At 42.8% G+C, this 25,017-nt stretch overlaps 1 protein-coding gene across 1 annotated transcript; it reads right to left on the reverse strand.

Annotated features, from left to right (window-relative positions):
• Window positions 1-941: 941 nt before the first annotated feature.
• LOC142210138 (uncharacterized) lies at window positions 942-23,481 on the reverse strand. Its single transcript, XM_075279164.1, has 14 exons — window positions 23,353-23,481; window positions 21,809-21,925; window positions 21,182-21,331; window positions 20,641-20,781; window positions 20,218-20,331; window positions 12,647-12,754; window positions 11,926-12,051; window positions 11,661-11,807; window positions 7,869-7,982; window positions 4,610-4,669; window positions 4,042-4,158; window positions 3,096-3,245; window positions 1,610-1,750; window positions 942-1,141 (listed from the first exon to the last, which is right to left on the reverse strand). The coding sequence occupies exons 1-14, from the start codon at window positions 23,402-23,404 to the stop codon at window positions 942-944; spliced, it is 1,737 nt and encodes a 578-aa protein (XP_075135265.1). The 5' UTR covers window positions 23,405-23,481.
• Between the last annotated feature and the right edge of the window lie 1,536 nt (window positions 23,482-25,017).

The following is a 25,017-nucleotide window of genomic DNA, read 5'->3' on the forward strand; positions in this document are numbered from 1 at the left end:
TCCTTTTATCAGAATACAAAGAACACTTCTACGAATTTCTCATATACTTTAAGATCTCTGTATACTGGAACATTGTCCTACATCCAGGGGTTCAATCCAATTCTGACCCAAAAGTGGTGAGGGTAAACTTTTGTTATTTTTTACACCTCCTCGGCCTCCAACATTTCAGACCCCTGAGGATAATAATTTCACTTCCAGTTCTAGCCAATCTTGTTAGACCTGAAACAAATCTTGGACCTGAGCCAGCCAAACCCAAAACGGAATGATATTGGAAAGTTGGTCCATCTCTACTGGAAACACAAAGTCATTTACAAAGGTGAAGAATTGCTGGGTGGCAATTAATAGGACTGACGGTTTCCATGGAACTTGTTGTTCATGGATTACAAAGGGTTAATGGTAGCATCCTAGCTGTCACTGTATAGCGATAAGACACGTGGGTTCACCGACCGCCATCAGCGATGCGGACGCCATTATTGATTCGCTACATTCTAAATATAATGTGAGCAAAATGTAACGTCTGGTTCTAAGCATTCGATACATGGACATCTATATAACGGCGCTTGCAAAAATATAAGACCGCTCCCTCCACAGCCATTTTTTTTTTTTTTTTTGGGGGGGGGGGTTCGTTTTTCACTGCCCACTTCATAGAGCTCTATAGGGGCTTATTTTTTGCAGGACAAAATGTATTTTGTTGAATATTCTGAATTTGTGTCACATTCTTATGAGTTTTGAGGAATGAGAAGTCTCATCTTTATCTTATCGTTACAATAACTTCTCCCTATAGACCGACCTCTTGTATTGAAACTATGTGCCCCCCCCCCCATCATCTTTGATGCCACAGCTCTCCAGCACTACCATAAATCAAACATGACACTTCTATCTACTTGGAGCAAACACATGAGCCATAAAGACCAAAACCCAGACAATTTTCCATCCAACGTTCAAGAGATCGATAAGATTGTCCATGACATCCATCCAACCAGGACTTGTAACCAGAAGTCACCGTGAAGGTCAGCGCTTCCTCCGGTGCAAGAAATCCGGACCTCGACGCTTATACCATTAGTGATCAGCGATTCATTGCCAATATTGCAAATGGTCGGAGTGGCACAACCACGAAGGACGGATTGTTTAGATACAGATCCTGTGGAAGACAAGAATGACCAAGGGTCAATCCACCATCTGTTGAGGTTTCTTGAGAACTGGAGGTGAGAAGGTCTAATAGTGGATCACGGTGATCAGATATCACCTATCTGGGCAACATCTCCAAGACTGAGTGAGGACCAAAACCCAACTCAGCATGAGGAAACCTTTGAGGACTTTGTAACGTATCACGTGCATGGACTATATACAGTATCCAGGAGCCATTTCTGAGATTCTGTCTGGAGTAGTGAAATGGTTGGTGGTAAAAGTCCCTGGTGGTCTAGAGTAATGAAGAGATTGTACATTGACATTCTAAGTCAAGAAAATGGTTCATTCCACCATCCTTGGTGGTCTTGGACACTTGCAAGGGCAACACAAAAGTGAGAAAGTATTCTGTAGACTTGCCATAAGGATTAGGAATGTAATATCCCTTTAAGAACATGGCATTGGCCTCCTTTGCCTGACATACCTGACATATTGGTATACTGCAGAATACACATGGTCTCCTCTCCAGTACACTCCATAGTCCTCCCAGTGTCACACCAGTCCGCACCATCTGCTGTGCAGGTTGGACAAGTCCGACCATTCTTTTTCGTGTTGTCTGCTGGTACTGTAATGGAGATCTATAAGTCACCACTAATACTGTATATCACATGTATATCACCTATATATCACATTGTTACTGGAAACCAATGGACTGATACATTGTCCTAAGTAATGATATCTCTCCCACCTGGGCTACCGTATCTGACTGCGACTCTATAAGACTCAGAATAACCCTATAGTAATCCTATAAATACAATTGTGCCTATACTGTACAAGAGCATCAGATGTCAATGTGTTCCCCTTTAAATTAGGTTGGACATGGCAGGTTTATTCCTACAGCTTTTTATAGGAAATGATGGAGTTGTTGGAACACTTATATACTGTACTGGTGGAGGTACGTATACTTATTTACATAGTTGTGAAGGTACTTACAGTATATATGGGTGGAGGTACTTACGGTATATACTCCTGGAGATACTTACAGTATATATGGGTGGAGGTACGTACGGTATATACTCTTGGAGGTACTTACAGTATATATGGGTAGAGGTACTTACGGTATATACTCCTGGAGGTACTTACAGTATATATGGATGGAGGTACGTACGGTATATACTATTGGAGGTACTTACGGTATATACTATTGGAGGTACTTACGGTATATATGGGTGGAGGTACTGACAGTATATACTATTGGAGGTACTTACGGTATATATGGTTGGAGGTACTTACGGTATATACTCCTGCAGGTACTTAAAGTATATATGGGTGGAGGTACGTACGGTATATACTCTTGGAGGTACTTACAGTATATACTAATGGAGGTACTTACGGTATATATGGTTGGAGGTACTTACGATATATACTCCTGGAGGTACTTACAGTATATATGGGTAGAGGTACTTACGGTATATACTCCTGGAGGTACTTACAGTATATATGGATGGAGGTATGTACGGTATATACTATTGGAGGTACTTACGGTATATACTATTGGAGGTACTTACGGTATATATGGGTGGAGGTACTTACAGTATATACTATTGGAGGTACTTACAGTATATATGGGTAGAGGTACTTACGGTATATACTCCTGGAGGTACTTACAGTATATATGTATGGAGGTACTTACGGTATATACTATTGGAGGTACTTACGGTATATATGGTTGGAGGTATTTATGGTATATACTATTGGAGGTACTTACGGTATATATGGTTGGAGGTATTTACGGTATATACTATTGGAGGTACTTACAGTATATATGGGTGGAGGTACTTACAGTATATATGGGTGGAGGTACTTACGGTATATACTATTGGAGGTACTTACGGTATATACTATTGGAGGTACGTACGGTATATATTATTGGAGGTACTTACGGTATATATTTAGTAGGAGGTACTTACATACTGGCAGTGATGGGGTGCAGTTATCAGTGTAACAACATGAGAACCCCTTCTTGGACTGACTGTTGTAGGTGCTGAAGCTCCCCGGACCCCGACACTGCTTCTCAGGGACACAAGATCTTCCAGAAAATTCATTTTTCTTTACCCCATCTATACAGACAGAAGAATAAGTAATAAGTTACTCCATATTTTACTTTACCTTGTTCCTATACTGATACGATCACCTCTACTGTACCAGAATTTCTATGGGGATATTACTGCTGTATACTGCTGTTTATCCTTTCCATATACATCACTACTACTCCTAATGTTACTACCGCCACCAATGTTACTACCGCCACCAATGTTACTACCACCACCAATGTTACTACCGCCACTAATGTTACTACCACCACCAATGTTACTACTGCCACCAATGTTACTACCACCACCAATGTTACTACCACCACCAATGTTACTACTGCCACCAATGTTACTACCGCCACCAATGTTACTACCACCACCAATGTTACTACCGCCACCAATGTTACTACCGCCACCAATGTTACTACCTCCACCAATGTTACTACTGCCACCAATGTTACTACCGCCACCAATGCTACTACCGCCACCAATGTTACTACCGCCCCAATGTTATTTTTTACAATAAAGTCCTTTCCCCCATTATCAGTCATTGGGGTCGGTGCGCGTCCTGTAACAGATCTGACCCTGCCTTCATTATTTGTGGACACGGCCTTGTATACACATATACACATTGAGGATGTACATATACTGTATATCACAGTACACATATGTGTCTTTACTCGGATTACTACTACCATTATGGATACAGCCGCCATATACTACCACTGCTGCCACTTACACAGTTATATTGGTCACCGCCCTTATACTAGTAGAACATTACTGTCTCCCATAGAGTCAATGACCCGCAGTACACGCTGCGCACCTTCAATGTTGACTGTGTGTGTAGCGGCGCAGACTCTCCCGGGCACGCAGGTGACATTGTTACCAGTACATAATGGCGGACTCTGGACCAAGCAGACGGTGCAGGAGAGCGAAGAACCTGTGCAAGGAACATAACACATGGTAGATATCAGATATGGAGAACAACATTATTTTATATGATTTCAGTGGCTCCCCCCATTGTTGTACAGGGGCCTCCATTAGAAGTATAGTAACCCAATGTTTCCATTCATAAAAAGATCCTATGATCCCTTTAGATTCCTCTAGATACCGCTCATTGAAGGACTCTGGTACAGGACAGTTGTATCTAATCTGCAGTAATGGGATTTGTGAGCTATAAAACACCGGAGCACAATGGTTCCCCTTCCCTGGTGGTCTAGAGTATGAAACTGGCTAATGGTCATTCCCTGGGGGTCTAGAATATAGAACTGGTTGACTGTAAAATCCCTGGGGGTCTGTAGCAGTGAAGGGGTTAATGTTTCCTTCTCCTGTGGTCCAGGGCATATTCCCAGTTCACATTTGCCAGGTTTTCCACCCCAGTTTGCACTCACCTTGCCCCAGAAATAGTGAAATAACACACAGAAGGCCGGCGAGTTTCATGGCGTCGGCTCCTACGGATTGACCACAGTCTTGTAGTATACTTGGTAAACATTATCCAGGTGGGTTGGCGGTTATATATTCGTCAGAGGTGCGGAGGGGATGACGGGCTATAAAATATGAACTTTACAACTTTGGCCGATGTAGACATTTTGATCTTGGTTTAATATTGGAGAAGCTGTAACTGATTTAGCAGAGCTGAGTCTGTCGTATAGTAGTGTATACGTGTCTAGTGTGTATTTCCAGCCTTAGGGTGAATTCACACTGAGTAAACGCTAGCTTATTCTGAACGTAAAACACGTTCAGAATAAGCGGCGTCTAAAGCAGCTCCATTCATTTCTATGGGAGCGGGGATACGAGCGCTCCCCATAGAAATGAATGGGCTGCTTCTTTCACTCCGTGCAGTCCCATTGAAGTGAATGGGAAGTGCCGGCGTGTACGCTCCGGCATGAGCAGAGCTTGCCGTATACGCCGGCACTCCCCATTCACTTCAATGGGACTGCACGGAGTGAAAGAAGCAGCCCATTCATTTCTATGGGGAGCGCTCGTATCCCCGCTCCCATAGAAATGAATGGAGCTGCTTTAGACGCCGCTTATTCTGAACGTGTTTTACGTTCAGAATAAGCTAGCGTTTACTCAGTGTGAATGCACCCTTACTCATCATCAATATATACAGTCCTATGAAAAAGTTTGGGCACCCCTATTAATCTTAATCATTTTTAGTTCTAAATATTTTGGTATTTGCAGCAGCCATTTCAGTTTGATATATCTAATAACTGCTGGACACAGTAATATTTCAGGATTGAAATGAGGTTTATTGTACTAACAGAAAATGCGCAATATGCATTAAACCAAAATTTGACCGGTGCAAAAGTATGGGCACCTCAACAGAAAAGTGACATTAATATTTAGTAGATCCTCCTTTTGCAAAGATAACAGCCTCTAGTCGCTTCCTGTAGCTTTTAATCAGTTCCTGGATCCTGGATAAAGGTATTTTGGACAAACAATTCAAGTTCAGTTAAGTTAGATGGTCGCCGAGCATGGACAGCCCGCTTTCAATCATCCCACAGATGTTCAATGATATTCAGGTCTGGGGACTGGGATGGCCATTCCAGAACATTGTAATTGTTCCTCTGCATGAATGCCTGAGGATTTGGAGCGGTGTTTTGGATCATTGTCTTGCTGAAATATCCATCCCCGGCGTAACTTCAACTTCGTCACTGATTCTTGAACATTATTCTCAAGAATCTGCTGATACTGAGTGGAATCCATGCGACCCTCAACTTTAACAAGATTCCCGGTGCCGGCATTGGCCACACAGCCCCAAAGCATGATGGAACCTCCACCAAATTTTACAGTGGGTAGCATGTGTTTTTCTTGGAATGCTGTTTCTTTTTGGACGCCATGCATAACGCCTTTTTTTTATAACCAAACAACTCAATTTTTGTTTCCAAAATGAAGTTGGCTTCTCCAAATGTGCTTTTTCATACCTCAGGCAACTCTATTTGTGGCGCACGTGCAGAAACGGCTTCTTTCTCATCACTCTCCCATACAGCTTCTCCTTGTGCAAAGTGCGCTGTATTGCTGACCGATGCACAGTGACACCATCTGCAGCAAGATGATGCTGCAGCTCTTTGGAGGTGTCTGTGGATTGTCCTTGACTGTTCTCACCATTCTTCTTCTCTGCCTTTCTGATATTTTTCTTGGCCTGCCACTTCTGGACTTAACAAGAACTGTCCCTGTGGTCTTCCATTTCCTTACTATGTTCCTCACAGTGGAAACTGACAGGTTAAATCTCTGAGACAACGTTTTGTATCCTTCCCCTGAACAACTATGTTGAACAATCTTTGTTTTCAGATCATTTGAGAGCGGGCTGTCCATGTTCGGCGACCATCAAACTTAACTGAACTTGAATTGTTTTCTAGAAAGAAATGGTCCAAAATACCTTCATCCAGGATCCAGGAACTGATTAAAAGCTACAGGAAGCGACTAGAGGCTATTATCTTTGCAAAAGGAGGATCTACTAAATATTAATGTCACTTTTCTGTTGAGGTGCCCATATTTTTGCACCGGTCAAATTTTGGTTTAATGCATATTGCACATTTTCTGTTAGTACAATAAACCTCATTTCAATCCTGAAATATTACTGTGTCCATCAGTTATTAGATATATCAAACTGAAATGGCTGTTGCAAACACCAAAATATTTAGAACTAAAAATGATTAAGATTAATAGGGGTGCCCAAACTTTTTCATAGGACTGTATTTGCAATTACGGGTCCCAAAATGGTCAGGATCAGACTTTTCCAGACCCCTGAAAGGCCAGCCTCCCTATTTATGCAGTAGGATTGTATTACAGAACAGATTAAGAAAAGTGGACTATGGAGTTGACTATGACATTCATTAAAGGGGACCTTTCACCACATCCACCTCTTTGCATCCTTTAATAGTCGTTTCTCCACTGATTCCGGTGCAGTTGGAATTTTTTCTCTAGCCCTTACCGTTCCTGAGCAATCAGTTCTGTTAGTTTAGCATCCAATATTCTAACTGTGCTCCCTACTATCAGGTGGGCGGTCTCTTTTAGTCAAGACAGGACCGCCCACCTAACAGTAGGGAGTGTAATGAGAATATTGGGTGCTGAAACTAATAACGCTGATTGCTCAGCAACGGTGAGGGCTAGAGAAAAAATTCCAACTGTGCTGGAATCAGTGAAGGGGCAGCTATTAAAAGATACAAAGAGTTGAAATTGATAGAGATGGTCAAGGGTCCCCTTTAAGCTTTCCCAAGCTCCTGAATAGTAAATATGCTGTGATACATCACTTGGGCCTTTAGATAGACCTATTGAGTTACTGGATATGAACTTATTTTAAGGATTTGGAGTCTCAAAAATTGCAGAGGCCAAGGGGATTTTTTCTTTAGCTTTGAGTTGGGCTATAGAACTGCATTGAGTTTTTTGTCATGTCTTGGTTTTACACCAATTCTACAATGTTACAGGTTACCGTACATTTCAGCGTACATTTAGTACTGTATCATATATGATTCCAGAATTGCCCCCCACCTATGACCTCAACCCCAATGAAACACATCACACATAACAGAATATACAGGATTTTATTAGACAGTTGAATATTCCTTTACATTCATTGGTTCTTCAGAATGACACAAATCACGGCTGCCAGGATCAATCCGGGGGCGAGGCCGCTGCTCACGGCACCATTGGAGCTGCATTTGAAGCTGTGCTGGACAGAGACCCCCATTATTTTTGCAGTGTATTGCTGAATATCACACAGGGATGGGGACCCACAACCTTCATAGACCGAAGTCTCCCCTGCAAGAAACAAGGAGCTCATGAACACATGAATAAGCAAAAAAAATGTCCTCCAGCTGTGGACTGTTACTCTGCAGTCTCTTGCTAAAGTATTTAACCCCCTACAAAGTGTGGAAATAGTGGTTGGAACAACTTATGTAAAAACCCAATGAGATCCTTCATCTGATTGGCGCGATCATCCTGAACTTTTTGGTGTTTTGTTCAGCTATTCCAAAGATATAAGCCCTGGTGGTGCTGATACAAATTAGGTTCTACTAGCCAAGTGGGCAATAACACTGCATGACATAAGGCATATAGAGACCCTGATCCAGTGTTACCTCCCACTTGCCTTATTTGTATCAACACCACCAGGGCTTATAGCTTTGGAATAGCTGAACAGATTTGGATAAACAATGCTCAGGGTCATAGATGGTCATTGGACTTTTCAGACCTGGTGACAGGTCTTCTTTAACTCCTTCCCGACATCGAGTCATTAAAGAGAGCTGCCGCTATCGCTGCCAGGTCTCCGCTGCTCAGTGTCCCCCCAAAATGACCCCTCAGGGCCAGTCTCCACCAGTCTCCAAAAAGCAATCAAAACATGAGATTGTGACAGGAAGGGGTTAATTTCATTTTTTTTTCCCTTTTTGAAACAACATCCTCTTTAAGGATATGGAATGTTTAGTAATCCCTTTCACATGTCGCCATGAAATTAGGATTTTTTACGGAGCGGTGGTCAGTTATTTAAAGGCGCAGTGCACCCAATTATTGGTGGTCTAGTTACAGTTTTTAAGCATTGACTTCAGCGGGGTAAGAAGTGGTGGCGGTGATTTTTTAGGTGTATCATTAGATATTATGCTCTTCTCCACTATGGCCAAGCTATTCAATGGTATAAACGTTTCCTTCTGTCTTATAATGGACAACGGACAGAACCCAAAATTCAGATTCCATAAAAGACCCATTCCAATATTACATTGGCACATAACATGTTACTTGTGTCTTCTGCCATCCCAGTCGGCTCCCTTTAGATTGAGCTATTAAAATATAAGTCAAATGTCTCTTATTAACCCTTCCCTGTTCATGTTAGTCTGCATTGGCGGATTATTATACATACCCCCCCCCCCCCCATCCCCTGACAACCCAACAAACAGGAGCCATGTGTGTTCTTCCTTATTGACACCTACTCACATATATAGTAACAGCCTACAATACAGTACAGTGTTTTACGTTCTGGAAGAATGTTCTCTGGTCAGATGAGACAAAAGTAGGAAAAGGCATCAACATAGAGATTACAGGAGAAAAAGAGGCCTTCATAGAAAAGAAGACGCCCCCTACAGTCAGACATGGCGGAGGTTCCCTGATGTTTTGGGGTTGCTTTGCTGTCTTTGGCACTGGACTGCTTGACCGTGTGCATGGCATTATGAAGTCTGAAGACGACCAACACATTGTGCAGCATCATGTAGGGCCCAGTGTGAGAAAGCGGGGTCTCCCTCAGAGGTCAGGGCTCTTCCAGCAGGACAATGACCCAAAACACACTTCAGGTCAGCACTAGAAAATGGTGGTGAGAGAAAGCCCTGGAGACTTGTAAAGTGGCAGCAATGAGTCCAGCCCTGAATCCCATAGAACACCTGTGGGGGGGGAGGGGGAGAGATCTCTTGGTGGCAGTTTGGAGAAGGCCCCCTTCACATCTCAGGGGGGACCTGGAGCAGTTTGCCAAAGAAGAATGGTCTAAGATTTCAGCAGAGCCTTGTAAGAAACTCATTGATGGTTACTGGAAGCGGTTGTGCGCAGTTATTGTGTCTGAAGGTTGTGCTACCAAGTATTAGGCTGAGGGCGCCAATACTTCTGTCCGGCCCATTTATGGAGTTTTGTGTAAAATGATCAATGATTTGACTTTTTTTTTTCATTCTCTTTTGTGTTTTTTCATTGCAAGCAAAATAAATGAAGATATTACCAAAGAGTTTGTGCTTGTAATCATTTTCTGGAAGAAACTGAATATTATCTGACAGAATTGCAGGGGGGGGGGGGGGGGCAATACTTTTGGCCAACACTGTATATGGCATAGCTCCTATTGAGTATAAACTTTAATAAGTAAAGAGCGACACCTACTGGTCATCCCCAGAAGAACAGGAACCACAATCTGTTACATTATATATAAAATGTATATACTGTACATCCTCAGAGGTCTCCGCTTCCTTCCATATATCTAATTATTTATTCATTGCATTATATTATTACCTTTGGGCTGATCTTTAACAACAACTATTGCTTATATGAATTATAAACCTGAACATGATTTTATTTGCTAGGTCACCATGATCTGTTTTTCAATAATCCATAAATTTACCTATCAGTGTGTGTGTGTGTGTGTGTGTGTATATATATATATATATATATATATATATATATATATATATATATATATATATATATATATTCTCATATAAACTATATATTTGCACATTGAAATTATTTATCTATTGAACAGAATTATTATTTTTAACTATATGTATATATTTCTGTGGTAGAACAGCACCAGACAACAAGCACCCAACTTTCCCAGGATGGGATTTCTCAGCTTCACAATCTGGCTTAGGTTATAGTTTTTATGTCAATCTAGGACAGATACCAAGGGCTGAGACAAGTAACATTATTATTATTATTATTATTATTATTATTATCTGTGTGATGGAGGACATCACCTCTTCTCCTGTTACACCCCCAGGCTCTTACCTGCGATGAGCTGAGAGTAGGCGACGCACTTTGTCCTCTCCCCGGTACACGTTATATTTCCCGGTGTCTGACATCCTGGAGCCTGGAGGGAGGAGCAGGATCTGCACCGGACTCCATTATATACAGAACTTTCTGTTGACACTGTATAGTCATATAGTATTATATAGTTACTTATATGGGGACAGAATTCACTACTGATACATAGTAACTATACATAACCAGTATACATAAACTATACAATAATACTACTATATAGTAACTATACATAATAATATTGCTATCTACCGCTATACAGAAGATATACAGTATTACTAAGTAGTAACTATACACAATATTACTGCTATACAATAATACTACTACATAGTAACTATATATAATATTACCGCTATACATAAGATATACAATAATACTACTACATAGTAACTATATATAATATTACTGCTATCTATCACTATACATATGATATACAGTAATACTACATAGTAACAATACATAATAATACCGCTATACATAAAACAAGGGCAGAGAAGTAAGACTATTGCTAGCACAGTGCCATCTGCTGGGAGTGAGCTGAATTACAATGCAATTCTTTAGCACATAGAGCTGATGTCACCCGGCACTAGCGCTATAGGCTGTGACACCCCAGTAGAGGGGAGGTGAGTATCTGTGGATTTTAGTTTTCCGCACCTCCCTTGTACCTCTGATTTTTATAACAGAGAACTGTCTATCCTAAAATACTAAAATTTTGTGTTCGTTCAAGTCCAAACTTTTTGAGAAATCCAGTTCGCTCATCTCTGAGCTCAATGAGTTTTGCCTCGGCTGACACATTGTAACAAACTCTGACTTGTAAAATCACGGACCACCAGCAGAGGTCATGTTGGGGATTGATGAAAGTTTTACATATTTGAAACAAAATAGAGAAGTATCATGTGAACGGCTACATAACAGTAAGCGGCTCCTGAGACTCACGCGTCGGTACAGTTGGGGTACAGTTGTTGGCGGAGCAGCATACTATACCCAGAGTCATCTTCATATTGAAATAGGTGAAGCCTCCGACCTTACCGCACATGTGTGAGGGCGCACAGGTCCTGATGATGTCGTACGTGTCTCCTCCATCTAGGTAGAGAATAGATAGGAGAGAAATCTGATTTACTTTCTATAATGAATACATTGATCTGTCTATGAGACCTCCCTGGTGACCACCCTAATGGCACCCAATGTCTCTACGACTTACTCTTAAAGGTTTTCCGGTAGGCCGTGGCGCACTGCTCATTGGTCGGACATTGCACGGTTAAGTCACTTACGCACTGTGGTGCACAACTATTCACAGCCACGCAGGATGTGCAGTTCGTAGCGCCCCCTAGTGGACAAAAACAGTGATGGGGTTACAGGGGTTGTCCAAAGAAAAAATTAAAAAAATTGTCAAAAGCCAGGAACACCATAAAATATAGAAAAGAAAGTTATTTTGTACTTCTTTGGTCCTCACCTAATTCTATTCACTGGCCATGTAATGGCGTCTTGTACAATATACAAACATGTGACCACTGCAGCCAATCACTGACCTCGGCAGTCATAGACTATAGGTGGTCGGACACCATATATTGCTGGTCATGGGTAACTTTGAGATTCTTTGATCAGTTATCATTATAATGGGGACTTCATTGGGTTGTCTACAGTGTCCACCCAGTGTCCACCACCTCCACCCACTCCAGCTCTTTCCATCCCTCACTAGGTGCTGCTAAATTGATTTTGGTACAGTTGGATTTTTTCTCTAGCCCTCACCATTCCTGAGTTCCTGAGCTATGGTGGTCCTCCAGGTCAATGTCAGCTCACCGAGAGGTCCTACCCCCTTGTATTATTTTGGTCCTTCTATTCTATATCCCTCTCCTTATAGATAATATAAACCTACCTGTTCCTAGGAGAGATGCCATGAACCAGACTAATCCCTGAAGGACCTTCATCCTCGACGGATCCAGGAGTCACTTCTGAGACTTGTGGTGAAACGTCTTCATTTATGATACCAGGGCGTGGAGGAAGAAGATCTCCAGTATAAACAGGTGGAGCTGAAAGAAAACAGGCTAAAACCAAACAGATTAAGAAGAAACACAAAGACGCAGCCATTTGGAATACCAGGAAACCAAGACAAATTATAGACGAGCTGATGTTGTTATTAGGAAATGATTGTGATGCGTTATATAGTGGTGTGATGTCCTTATTGTGGTCAGGTTATCTTCTCATACATGTAGTGTCCTCCTGATAACCAGCCATGATGTCCTTATTGTGGTCGGGTTATCTTCTCATAGATGTAGTGTCCTCCTGATAACCGGCCATGATGTCCTTATTGTGATCAGGTTATCTTCTCATACATGTAGTGTCCTCCTGATAACCTGCCATGATGTCCTTATTGTGGTCAGGTTATCTTCTCATACATGTAGTGTCCTCTTGATAACCGGCCATGATGTCCTTATTGTGGTCAGGTTATCTTCTCATACATGTAGTGTCCTCCTGATAACCAGCCATGATGTCCTTATTGTGGTCAGGTTATCTTCTCATACATGTAGTGTCCTCTCCTGATAACCAGCCATGATGTCCTTATTGTGGTCAGGTTATCTTCTCATACATGTAGTGTCCTCCTGATAACCAGCCATGATGTCCTTATTGTGGTCGGGTTATCTTCTCATAGATGTAGTGTCCTCCTGATAACCGGCCATGATGTCCTTATTGTGATCAGGTTATCTTCTCATACATGTAGTGTCCTCCTGATAACCTGCCATGATGTCCTTATTGTGGTCAGGTTATCTTCTCATACATGTAGTGTCCTCTTGATAACCGGCCATGATGTCCTTATTGTGGTCAGGTTATCTTCTCATACATGTAGTGTCCTCCTGATAACCAGCCATGATGTCCTTATTGTGGTCAGGTTATCTTCTCATACATGTAGTGTCCTCTCCTGATAACCAGCCATGATGTCCTTATTGTGGTCAGGTTATCTTCTCATACTTGTAGTGTCCTCCTGATAACCAGCCATGATGTCCTTATTGTGGTCAGGTTATTTTCTCATAAATGTAGTGTCCTCCTGATAACCAGCCATGATGTCCTTATTGTGGTCGGGTTATCTTCTCATACATGTAGTGTCCCCCTGATAACCAGCCATGATGTCCTTATTGTGGTCAGGTTGACTTCTCATACATGTAGTGTCCTCCTGATAACCAGCCATGATGTCCTTATTGTGGTCAGGTTATCTTCTCATACATGTAGTGTCCTCCTGATAACCAGCCATGTTGTCCTTATTGTGGTTAGGTTATCTTCTCATACATGTAGTGTTCCCTCCTGATAACCAGCCATGATGTCCTTATTGTGGTCAGGTTATCTTCTCATACATGTAGTGTCCCCTCCTGATAACCAGCCATGATGTCCTTATTGTGGTCAGGTTATCTTCTCATACATGTAGTGTCCTCCTGATAACCAGCCATGATGTCCTTATTGTGGTCAGGTTATCTTCTCATACATGTAGTGTCCTCCTGATAACCAGCCATGATGTCCTTATTGTGGTCAGGTTATCTTCTCATAAATGTAGTGCCCTCCTGATAACCAGCCATGATGTCCTTATTATGGTTGGGTTATCTTCTCATACATGTAATGTCCTCCTGATAACCAGCCATGATGTCCTTATTGTGTTTGGGTTATCTTCTCATACATGTAGTGTCCTCCTGATAACCAGCCATGATGTCCTTATTGTGGTCAGGTTATCTTCTCATACATGTAGTGTCCTCCTGATAACCAGCCATGATGTCCTTATTGTGATCAGGTTATCTTCTCATACATGTAGTGTCCTCCTGATAACCGGCCATGATGTCCTTATTGTGGTCAGGTTATCTTCTCATACATGTAGTGTCCTCTTGATAACCGGCCATGATGTCCTTATTGTGGTCAGGTTATCTTCTCATACATGTAGTGTCCTCCTGATAACCAGCCATGATGTCCTTATTGTGGTCAGGTTATCTTCTCATACATGTAGTGTCCTCCTGATAACCAGCCATGATGTCCTTATTGTGGTCAGGTTATCTTCTCATAAATGTAGTGTCCTCCTGATAACCAGCCATGATGTCCTTATTGTGGTCGGGTTATCTTCTCATACATGTAGTGTCCCCCTGATAACCAGCCATGATGTCCTTATTGTGGTCAGGTTATCTTCTCATACATGTAGTGTCCTCCTGATAACCAGCCATGATGTCCTTATTGTGGTCAGGTTATCTTCTCATACATGTAGTGTCCCCTCCTGATAACCAGCCATGATGTCCTTATTGTGGTCAGGTTGACATCTCATACATGTAGTGTCCTCCTGATAACCAGCCATGATGTCCTTATTGTGGTCAGGTTATCTTCTCATACATGTAGTGTCCCCTCCTGATAACCAGCCATGATGTCCTTATTGTGGTCAGGTTGTCTTCTCATACTTGTAGTGTCCTCCTGATAACCAGCCATGATGTCCTTATTGTGGTCAGGTTATCTTCTCATACATGTAGTGTCCTCCTGATAACCAGCCATGATGTCCTTATTGTGGTCAGGTTATCTTCTCATACATGTAGTGTCCTCCTGATAACCAGCCATGATGTCCTTATTGTGGTCAGGTTATCTTCTCATAAATGTAGTGCCCTCCTGATAACCAGCCATGATGTCCTTATTATGGTTGGGTTATCTTCTCATACATGTAATGTCCTCCTGATAACCAGCCATGATGTCCTTATTGTGTTTGGGTTATCTTCTCATACATGTAGTGTCCTCCTGATAACCAGCCATGATGTCCTTATTGTGGTTGGGTTATCTTCTCATACATGTAGTTTCCTCCTGATAAGCAGCCATGATGTCCTTATTGTGGTTGGGTTATCTTCTCATACATGTAGTGTCCTCCTGATAACCAGCCATGATGTCCTTATTGTGGTCAGGTTATCTTCTCATACATGTAGTGTCCTCCTGATAACCAGCCATGATGTCCTTATTGTGATCAGGTTATCTTCTCATACATGTAGTGTCCTCCTGATAACCGGCCATGATGTCCTTATTGTGGTCAGGTTATCTTCTCATACATGTAGTGTCCTCTTGATAACCGGCCATGATGTCCTTATTGTGGTCAGGTTATCTTCTCATACATGTAGTGTCCTCCTGATAACCAGCCATGATGTCCTTATTGTGGTCAGGTTATCTTCTCATACATGTAGTGTCCTCCTGATAACCAGCCATGATGTCCTTATTGTGGTCAGGTTATCTTCTCATAAATGTAGTGTCCTCCTGATAACCAGCCATGATGTCCTTATTGTGGTCGGGTTATCTTCTCATACATGTAGTGTCCCTCTGATAACCAGCCATGATGTCCTTATTGTGGTCAGGTTATCTTCTCATACATGTAGTGTCCTCCTGATAACCAGCCATGATGTCCTTATTGTGGTCAGGTTATCTTCTCATACATGTAGTGTCCCCTCCTGATAACCAGCCATGATGTCCTTATTGTGGTCAGGTTGACATCTCATACATGTAGTGTCCTCCTGATAACCAGCCATGATGTCCTTATTGTGGTCAGGTTATCTTCTCATACATGTAGTGTCCCCTCCTGATAACCAGCCATGATGTCCTTATTGTGGTCAGGTTGACATCTCATACATGTAGTGTCCTCCTGATAACCAGCCATGATGTCCTTATTGTGGTCAGGTTATCTTCTCATACATGTAGTGTCCCCTCCTGATAACCAGCCATGATGTCCTTATGGTGGTCAGGTTGACTTCTCATACATGTAGTGTCCTCCTGATAACCAGCCATGATGTCCTTATTGTGGTCAGGTTGACTTCTCATACATGTAGTGTCCTCCTGATAACCAGCCATGATGTCCTTATTGTGGTCAGGTTATCTTCTCATAAATGTAGTGTCCTCCTGATAACCAGCCATGATGTCCTTATTGTGGTCGGGTTATCTTCTCATACATGTAGTGTCCCCCTGATAACCAGCCATGATGTCCTTATTGTGGTCAGGTTATCTTCTCATACATACAGTGTCCTCCTGATAACCAGCCATGATGTCCTTATGGTGGTCAGGTTGACTTCTCATACATGTAGTGTCCTCCTGATAACCAGCCATGATGTCCTTATTGTGGTCAGGTTGACTTCTCATACATGTAGTGTCCTCCTGATAACCAGCCATGATGTCCTTATTGTGGTCAGGTTATCTTCTCATAAATGTAGTGTCCTCCTGATAACCAGCCATGATGTCCTTATTGTGGTCGGGTTATCTTCTCATACATGTAGTGTCCCCCTGATAACCAGCCATGATGTCCTTATTGTGGTCAGGTTATCTTCTCATACATACAGTGTCCTCCTGATAACCAGCCATGATGTCCTTATTGTGGTCAGGTTATCTTCTCATACATGTAGTGTCCCCTCCTGATAACCAGCCATGATGTCCTTATTGTGGTCAGGTTGACTTCTCATACATGTAGTGTCCTCCTGATAACCAGCCATGATGTCCTTATTGTGGTCAGGTTATCTTCTCATACATGTAGTGTCCTCCTGATAACCAGCCATGATGTCCTTATTGTGGTCAGGTTGTCTTCTCATACATGTAGTGTCCTCCTGATAACCAGCCATGATGTCCTTATTGTGGTCAGGTTGTCTTCTCATACATGTAGTGTACTCCTGATAACCAGCCATGATGCCCTTATTGTGGTCAGGTTGACTTCTCATACATGTAGTGTCCTCCTGATAACCAGCCATGATGTCCTTATTGTGGTCAGGTTGACTTCTCATACATGTAGTGTCCTCCTGATAACCAGCCATGATGTCCTTATTGTGGTCAGGTTATCTTCTCATACATGTAGTGTCCTCCTGATAACCAGCCATGATGTCCTTATTGTGGTCAGGTTGTCTTCTCATACATGTAGTGTACTCCTGATAACCAGCCATGATGTCCTTATTGTGGTCAGGTTATCTTCTCATACATGTAGTGTCCTCCTGATAACCAGCCATGATGTCCTTATTGTGGTCAGGTTGACTTCTCATACATGTAGTGTCCTCCTGATAACCAGCCATGATGTCCTTATTGTGGTCAGGTTATCTTCTCATACATGTAGTGTCCTCCTGATAACCAGCCATGATGTCCTTATTGTGGTCGGGTTATCTTCTCATACATGTAGTGTACTCCTGATAACCAGCCATGATGTCCTTATTGTGGTCAGGTTATCTTCTCATACATGTAGTGTACTCCTGATAACCAGCCATGATGTCCTTATTGTGGTCAGGTTATCTTCTCATACATGTAGTGTCCTCCTGATAACCAGCCATGATGTCCTTATTGTGGTCGGATTATCTTCTCATACATGTAGTGTCCTCCTTAAACCAGCCATGATGTCCTTGGCTGGTTTATATCCATTGACAACCAAACTAGACAACACTGGACTGGCTAGAAAAAATCTATAAAACTTTGCAGTTGTGTAACTTTTTATTGTCTACAAATTGCTTCATAAAATACTCCAGGTAAGATAATCTTTTAATAGTCCTGCCATGGGGGAAATACATAGTTATGTTTATGGGAAACCTCCATACCTCTATACCATGCAGGGAATTTGGAGTTTGCATCAGAAATACTGATCAGACTATACAGATATATGGAGAAACAGATCAGCCCAGAATATTGGGTAGTCATATATCCTGTGATACGTCCTCCTGTATTCGGGATACTGTAGCGCTGATATTCTCTTGTCCTGTCTCTTTGAGGTTTTACTTCCTCATTACGGAGCAGACGGAGACGTTCTCTGTAATTTGTGGTCAGACCTGGGGATGGCTGTGGTGTCTGCTGCTTGTTGTTCTTTCATGATAGTCATTTTATAGGATATGAATAGAGATGAGCGAGTACTATTCAGAACAGCCATTTCGAATAGTATGCATCCATAGGAATGAATGGAAGCGGCCGGCATGCAGACTTTTCCGGCGGCCAGATGCTTAACCCCCTGCGTGCCGACTGCATCCATTCATTCCTATGGGTGCGTGCTATTGGAAAAGGGAGTTTTGAATAGTACTCACTCATCTCTAGACATGAATATTAGGACATTACATTTATTGCACTCTCTAGGGGTCTGGAACCCCAGGGTGTCTGATTAGTAATGCAATGTATTACAATGGTAATGCATTGCATAATACCGGCGCTTCTATTGCAAGTTACGTAGCCTAGGTTGCAATAGAAGCGCCGGTGTTATGCAATACATAGACTGCGATAGCACCGTGGATTTTATGCTCTGCTTTGCATAATACTGGTTGGTGGGCGCAATGATCGTCCACATTAACCCTTCCATCGCCTCAGTCACAGCTGACTGAGGCGCCATTTCCTCCGCCGGTGCGAGGGCGCTGCTATGTTCCTTCTCCACGCCGCCACCCAGACCAAGCTCCGGGGTCGGCGTCATGTTGTTATGGCAGCCGGGAGCGTTGCGCAGGGTTGCCGGCCTGTCGGTCTTTTGCGCCTACTGCAGTCTATGCTACGTAGCCTGCAGTAGAAGCGCTGGTTTTATGCTATGCTATAGCAGCACTTCTATTGCAGGCTAGTTAGCATAGGCTGCAGTAGGAGCGAAAGACCGACAGGCCGGGGACCCTGCACAAGGCTCCCGTCTGCCATAGTAATGTGAAACCAGCCCCGGAGCTTGGTCCGGGTGCCGGCGCAGAGAAGGAACATAGCAGAGAAGGAACATGGCAGTGCCCATGGAGGACATGCCTTGGTCAGCTGTGACTGAGGCACCGTTAGGGTTAATAGGGAAGATCGTTGCGGACACCGGACACCCTCACCCCACTGGACTCACCTTGTGCATTCTGTCTAGTCTGCAACATCTGCCGGCATGAGCGGTCCAGTGTAGCCACCCGGCATGCCGGCAGTGTGTAGGTGGTCTGGGATGGCAGCGGCGGCCGGAACATGTGGGCTGCCACCATGTTGACTACCATCTTCCCTGGTCAATCGCCCCATCCACACTTCGCTGGCAACGTATGGTGCTGCAGCACTGGCTCCATAGCCCGCCCACACCCTGCCATGCACCAATAGGAGGTGCATGGAAAGACCTGGGCCGGCGTAATGCCAGCTCCTACAGCAGAGCCGGAGTGAACTTTTGAGGGTCGCGGTGGCGATTTGGGGTGAGTGACCCACATTTAGAGTAGCCTATCCTTCCTTCTGGGGCAATATGACGGTGTGTGTGAAATTTTAACAAAATCCATTCAGCCGTTTGGCTGTGATTGAGGAACAAACACACAAACATCCAAACACACAAAGACACAAACTTTCACCAGAAAACTGAAAAGGTTTTTTAATAAGGTTTTTAATATATTCCTTCATTCTAATTTTCTTCCATACACTCAGTGCAATAGACAAGTACACGGACTTTTACAATCACATTTTTTATGGATTTCTGTCTAAACTTCTTTTTAAAGCAAAACTTTCACCAAAACCAGCAACGTGACTGCGTACATGTAGAATGTCCCTTGGAGATGGGTGCAGCCGCTACAGAAGGTCGTCACAGTCGTATGTAGGCTTCCATAGGTGGCCTGGACATTGCCTAGTATATCGCAGACACTAGCAGTGGCGCAGCCTCGGATGGCGTCTGACGTCTGTGAAGGACCTGAAGACGAAAAATGAAATATTGTTTAAGAAGGGTAAATGACGTGTGAGCGTCCTCCTTGTATTACTGATACATGATTGGCTACATAATGACTCCGTTTCGAGGTTGGAGATTGTTTTTTCTGATGCAGAGCTTAAAATCCAATGTGAATGGATACTTAATATAATTCTGTATGATGTCAGAGTGACTCGAGTCCCAATGGGGCGCGTAATGTCACCCTGGCGGCTGGACGAAGACGCTATGTATAATAATAATAATAATAATAATAATAATAATAATAATAATAATATAAGTCTGGCATATTATTACCTGTTACGAATGTTGACAGGATTCCGCACTTGGATTCTTCGCCATAACATTGTAAGCTTTTGTCCGCATTGCAGTAGACAGAGTTGGCCGAGGCGCACGTTCCGCATGACTGTCCGTTCAGCTTCGTACTATCGGCGGGCACTGCGTAGAGGATTGATTTATTATTTACTGTACTGTATATGGCTTACCTATAGGGTTGAGCCGATCTGGAGATTTCAAGATCAATTTTAAAACCCGATTTCCAATCATTTTACAGCCGATCGCGATCTTGAAATTTGCTCGATCGCCGATCTTTTCCGATCCTGATCGTTCAACCCTAGTCAATGGTTCTCTATGGGAAAGTCACTTTTAGGGTTGAGCTGATCTTGATATTTCAAAATCTAATCATTTTCCAGCTGATCCCAATCCCGATCGCAATCGTGACATTTGCTCGATCGCCGATCAGGATCCGATCTTTTCCAAACCCGATCGGTCAACCCTACTTACTTATATAGCGCCATCATAACCTGCACGACTATACTTTTACAGTGTCAGGACTCACACTCTGGGCTTGTCGGGCTGCAGTTGTCGCTGTTACAGCATGAAGTAGAGATCTTCAGTTTTCCGTATTGAAATGTCAGACTCCCCGTGAGATTGCACAGATTTGTGGGGTAACATCCTCGAGCCAACGATGAATTTTGCGTTTTCGAGCCTGTAAAATATTTGATAGACATTTTTGTGAAGTTCAGAGCCCATTGACCATACTGAAACTTGCAGCCCAGGACAGTTGGGAATGAGACACAGACGCAGTATGTTTGACTTCTAGGGGGCACTAGACTTCTTTCCCAAGCACAAGTGATGATGTCACAGGTACCGCCTCAGGCGGCAAAAAGGCTAGGTTCAACCCTGAGGGGACCTTTCACCACCGTCACCAACTCCAACTCTTCATCCCTCCTCTCCCTCCAGCAAGGTTGGAATTTTTTCTTTGCCCCCACCATTCCTGAGCAACCGGTGTTGTTAGTTTCTCAGGAACGTGCAGGAATCAAAAGAGCAACACCTCTATAGATGTATAATTTGACTCGTGACCCACAGTTCATCTCAAGATGCATAGAACAGAATTTTCAGAGTGAAAGTCAGATAGGCAGAGGTAGTGGAAACCAGGTCATGACAGGGTAGATACGTGACTCACCAATGGTGGTGACAGAGATAGCCGTTATGCAGGAGCTTCCAACTACGCAGGTCTCAGTCTCTCCGGTGCACGGACCTCCATTAAAATTTACACACTTAACACATGATAGAGTCAAACCTGCAAGACAACATGAGTTACGCCATGCACCCCCATGGTAAATTTTCAATTTTCAATTTTAATTTTTTTCCTTTCTGGCTTTCAAAAGCCATAGCTTTTTTATTCTTTCATTTACAGATATATGGGGGCTTATTTTTTTTAGTACAAGTTACAATTTTTAATGCCACTTTAAAATTTTTCATAAAATTAACTGCGGGCTGAAAGGTGGGAAAATGCAATTTTGCTATTGTGGCATTCACCGTGCTATAAGGATGACCTGTTACCTTTATTTCGCAGATCAGCATGTCCACAGTGATACGAAATAGAAGTAACATATGCATATACTACCGCTACATAGTCACACAGCCTTGGTCATTATAGTAACATAGTTGAGAAGCTCCATAAGGTCCTTCAAGTCCAAACTATAACTCTACCATATTGATCCAGAGGAAGGCAAAAATCTCCCATAAGGCTGATGGTAGTTGCCCCATAATAAAATATAAAAAATTTAAAAAAAAATATTCGGACCAAAATTAAAAATTTTGTCATGTTTGTCGGTTTTTAGTATGTAACATTGATGTACTTCTAAACTTTCCTAGTTTGACTATCTATGGAAAGGTTGTTTTAAGCCGGGTTCACACGAGGTTTTTGGTCAGGATTTTGACACAGAATCTGCATTAAAATCTGGCTCAAAAAACTGCCTCCCATTGAATTCAATGGGTTCCTTTTTCGGTGAGCAGTTTGTTCCCGCTCGCAGAAAAAAGAAGCGACATATCCTTTCTTGAGACGGATTCTCGGATCCTTGGCGCGAAACTTCTCTCCCAACTAAGCCCATACATTTGGAGCCGAATACTGCGACTGGATGCCGGTGCACTGTATGCACTACACCGACATCCAGTAATGGCTAGCTGTTTTTTGGACCGGATTCTGAGGCGGCCTGTGCGTCAAAATCCGGTCCAAAAAGACCCTGTGTGAACCCGGCATTAGGCACATCCCATAGTAGTGGCAGGTTCCGGTAAGGGCCATACACTACATAGGGCAGTGGCATAGACTTAGGAGTCCAGCCCTACCAATATAGGGTTATGTAGGGAGTGGTATCCTCCCTCTTTACTACCTATGCTATCTATCTATGTAAACCTGCTCAAATTCCCTACTCATCCCACCATCACGTTGTCTCCTGTAGCCCACACTCCCCACTAGATCATCCATCTCAAAGATGGTAAGACCATATTGGCCATGTGGCCTGATCCTTTTGGGCAGTGCTTTACTCTATTTAGCGAAAATACTCTATAATTTCCAAAAATGTAATATTTTGTTGCATAGTATAATTTATACTATGACATAATGTGAGACTATAGTATAATATAATGTGGCATTCTATATACAGTATAATAGAGTAATGTAGTCTATGGGGTAATGTTCTATATAATAATATTAGAACCTCTTACCTGGTGTGGTTAGAGCAGATACGATGAGCAGGTATCCCAATAGGGCAGCCATATTGAGAAGACTCTCTTGGGTGAGCCTCAGTAGACTGCCGTACTCCTCGCAGGTTCTCCTCCTTATTTATAGTTCGGTCTCTTGTGGACAAATGATAGAGGGAGTTTGTACAGGGAGGAATTCCAGGAAACCCAGCATGGACCTCTCACATAGTAAGGCTTTTTGATTGTTCCTTTGGATATTTTCTTTGTTTCTTAAAGAGTCAGCAACAAGTATGTGACTCATGAGTAATGTATATAACCGCCACCCCGCCATTCCATGAATGGAGAGAGTTGGTTATCAGTGGCCATTGTTTTGTAGCTGGAACAAACTGGCCCCGGCTTATCTCTCGGTACAGTATGTTATGTAGGTTTCCTTGTGCTGTATAGGTAATCGTGAAAATAAGGCGCTCCATAGTGCATAGACTTAAACACTATCAAGATCACCAGAGTCTTATGAGTGGGATAAGACAACACAGCAACTAATGCACCTTTATTGTAGTTTCCTGGTGCCGTGGCGCTGAGCTTTAATCTTCCCTCCACTCAAAAGGTCTGGGATATCCAATATGGTAATATCAATGTGGAATTCTATCAGAAAAAAAAAACCACCAGATAAAACTGGACTTCAAACAGGGCCATACCTCTAATGAGGTGAGGTGAGGCGACTGCCTCAGGCGGTGCTTACATAGGGGGTGAAGTCGAGGCAATTTGAGTTTTTTTCTTTTTTTTTCTAAACTAGAGCAGGACAGGACTGCTATGAAAACAAACCGAGCGGCCTCATCCTGGGCTGGTTTAGATGTCTGCGTCTAAGTGCGCGCAGGAGGTTTCATTACGCCTCCTGCGCTGAGACGATTTTGCAGATGAAAGAGGAGGAGCAGCAGCAGCAAGTTAGATAAGTACTATTTTTTTTTTTTTTTTTTTAATAGGCCGCTACCTGCTGGAGTATCCCCAGGCTGTTACTACTAGCACAGGCTTCGAACCTGTATGGTAAAGTCCCAGACCAGGTGACGTCTGGGACATTACCATATAGACCCGAAGCCTGCTAGGAGTAACATTGTGAGTAACAGTGTTTATTATGTTCCCTCACCTCCCCTGGTCTCTGCTTATTATACTCTGTGGTCTGAAAAGACCCCCGAGTATAATAATAGTTCATGGAGGGCCACTATGGGGCATAATAGAGTTGTGTGGGCAACTGTGGGGAATAATAGTTGGGTGGGCAATTGTGGGGCATAATAGAGGTTTCAGAGCCACTGTGGCCCCTGCAACCTCTATTATGCCCCAAAGCGGCCCCCTGCAACCTCTATTATGCCCCAAAGTCTATTGTGCCGCTGTTTGGCATAATAGAGGCTGCAGGGGCCACTGTGGGGCATAATAGCGGTTTCAGGGGCCATAGTGGTTGTAACTAATTTTTATCAATGGAAAAACAGGACAATTTTTAATGAACAAGATATACTAAGAAAAAAAAAAGATGTTGTATTATAAGTGTATATTACTTCACTGGGATTTTGGCAAATTAAGCCAAAAAATGCACAAAAAAACCTATGATTTGCATGACAAAATGATGTGTTTATGGTGTTCTTGGACACATAGAGTACGTTGATTTTTCTATATATTTCCCAAAGAGTCCTAGACTAT

This window comes from Leptodactylus fuscus, chromosome 6, assembly GCF_031893055.1.
Source record: "Leptodactylus fuscus isolate aLepFus1 chromosome 6, aLepFus1.hap2, whole genome shotgun sequence".
NCBI classification, from domain to species: domain Eukaryota; kingdom Metazoa; phylum Chordata; class Amphibia; order Anura; family Leptodactylidae; genus Leptodactylus; species Leptodactylus fuscus.

Coding starts and splice junctions, on each gene's coding strand:
- LOC142210138 (XM_075279164.1), bottom strand. CDS start 23,404: ATGGCTGCCCTATTGGGATACCTGCTCATCGTATCTGCTCTAACCACA. Junction 12,052..12,646: donor TGGATCCGTCGAGGATGAAG/GTCCTTCAGGGA, acceptor TTTGTCCACTAG/GGGGCGCTACGAACTGCACA. Junction 7,983..11,660: donor TACCCCAACTGTACCGACGC/GTGAGTCTCAGG, acceptor TGTTTCTTGCAG/GGGAGACTTCGGTCTATGAA.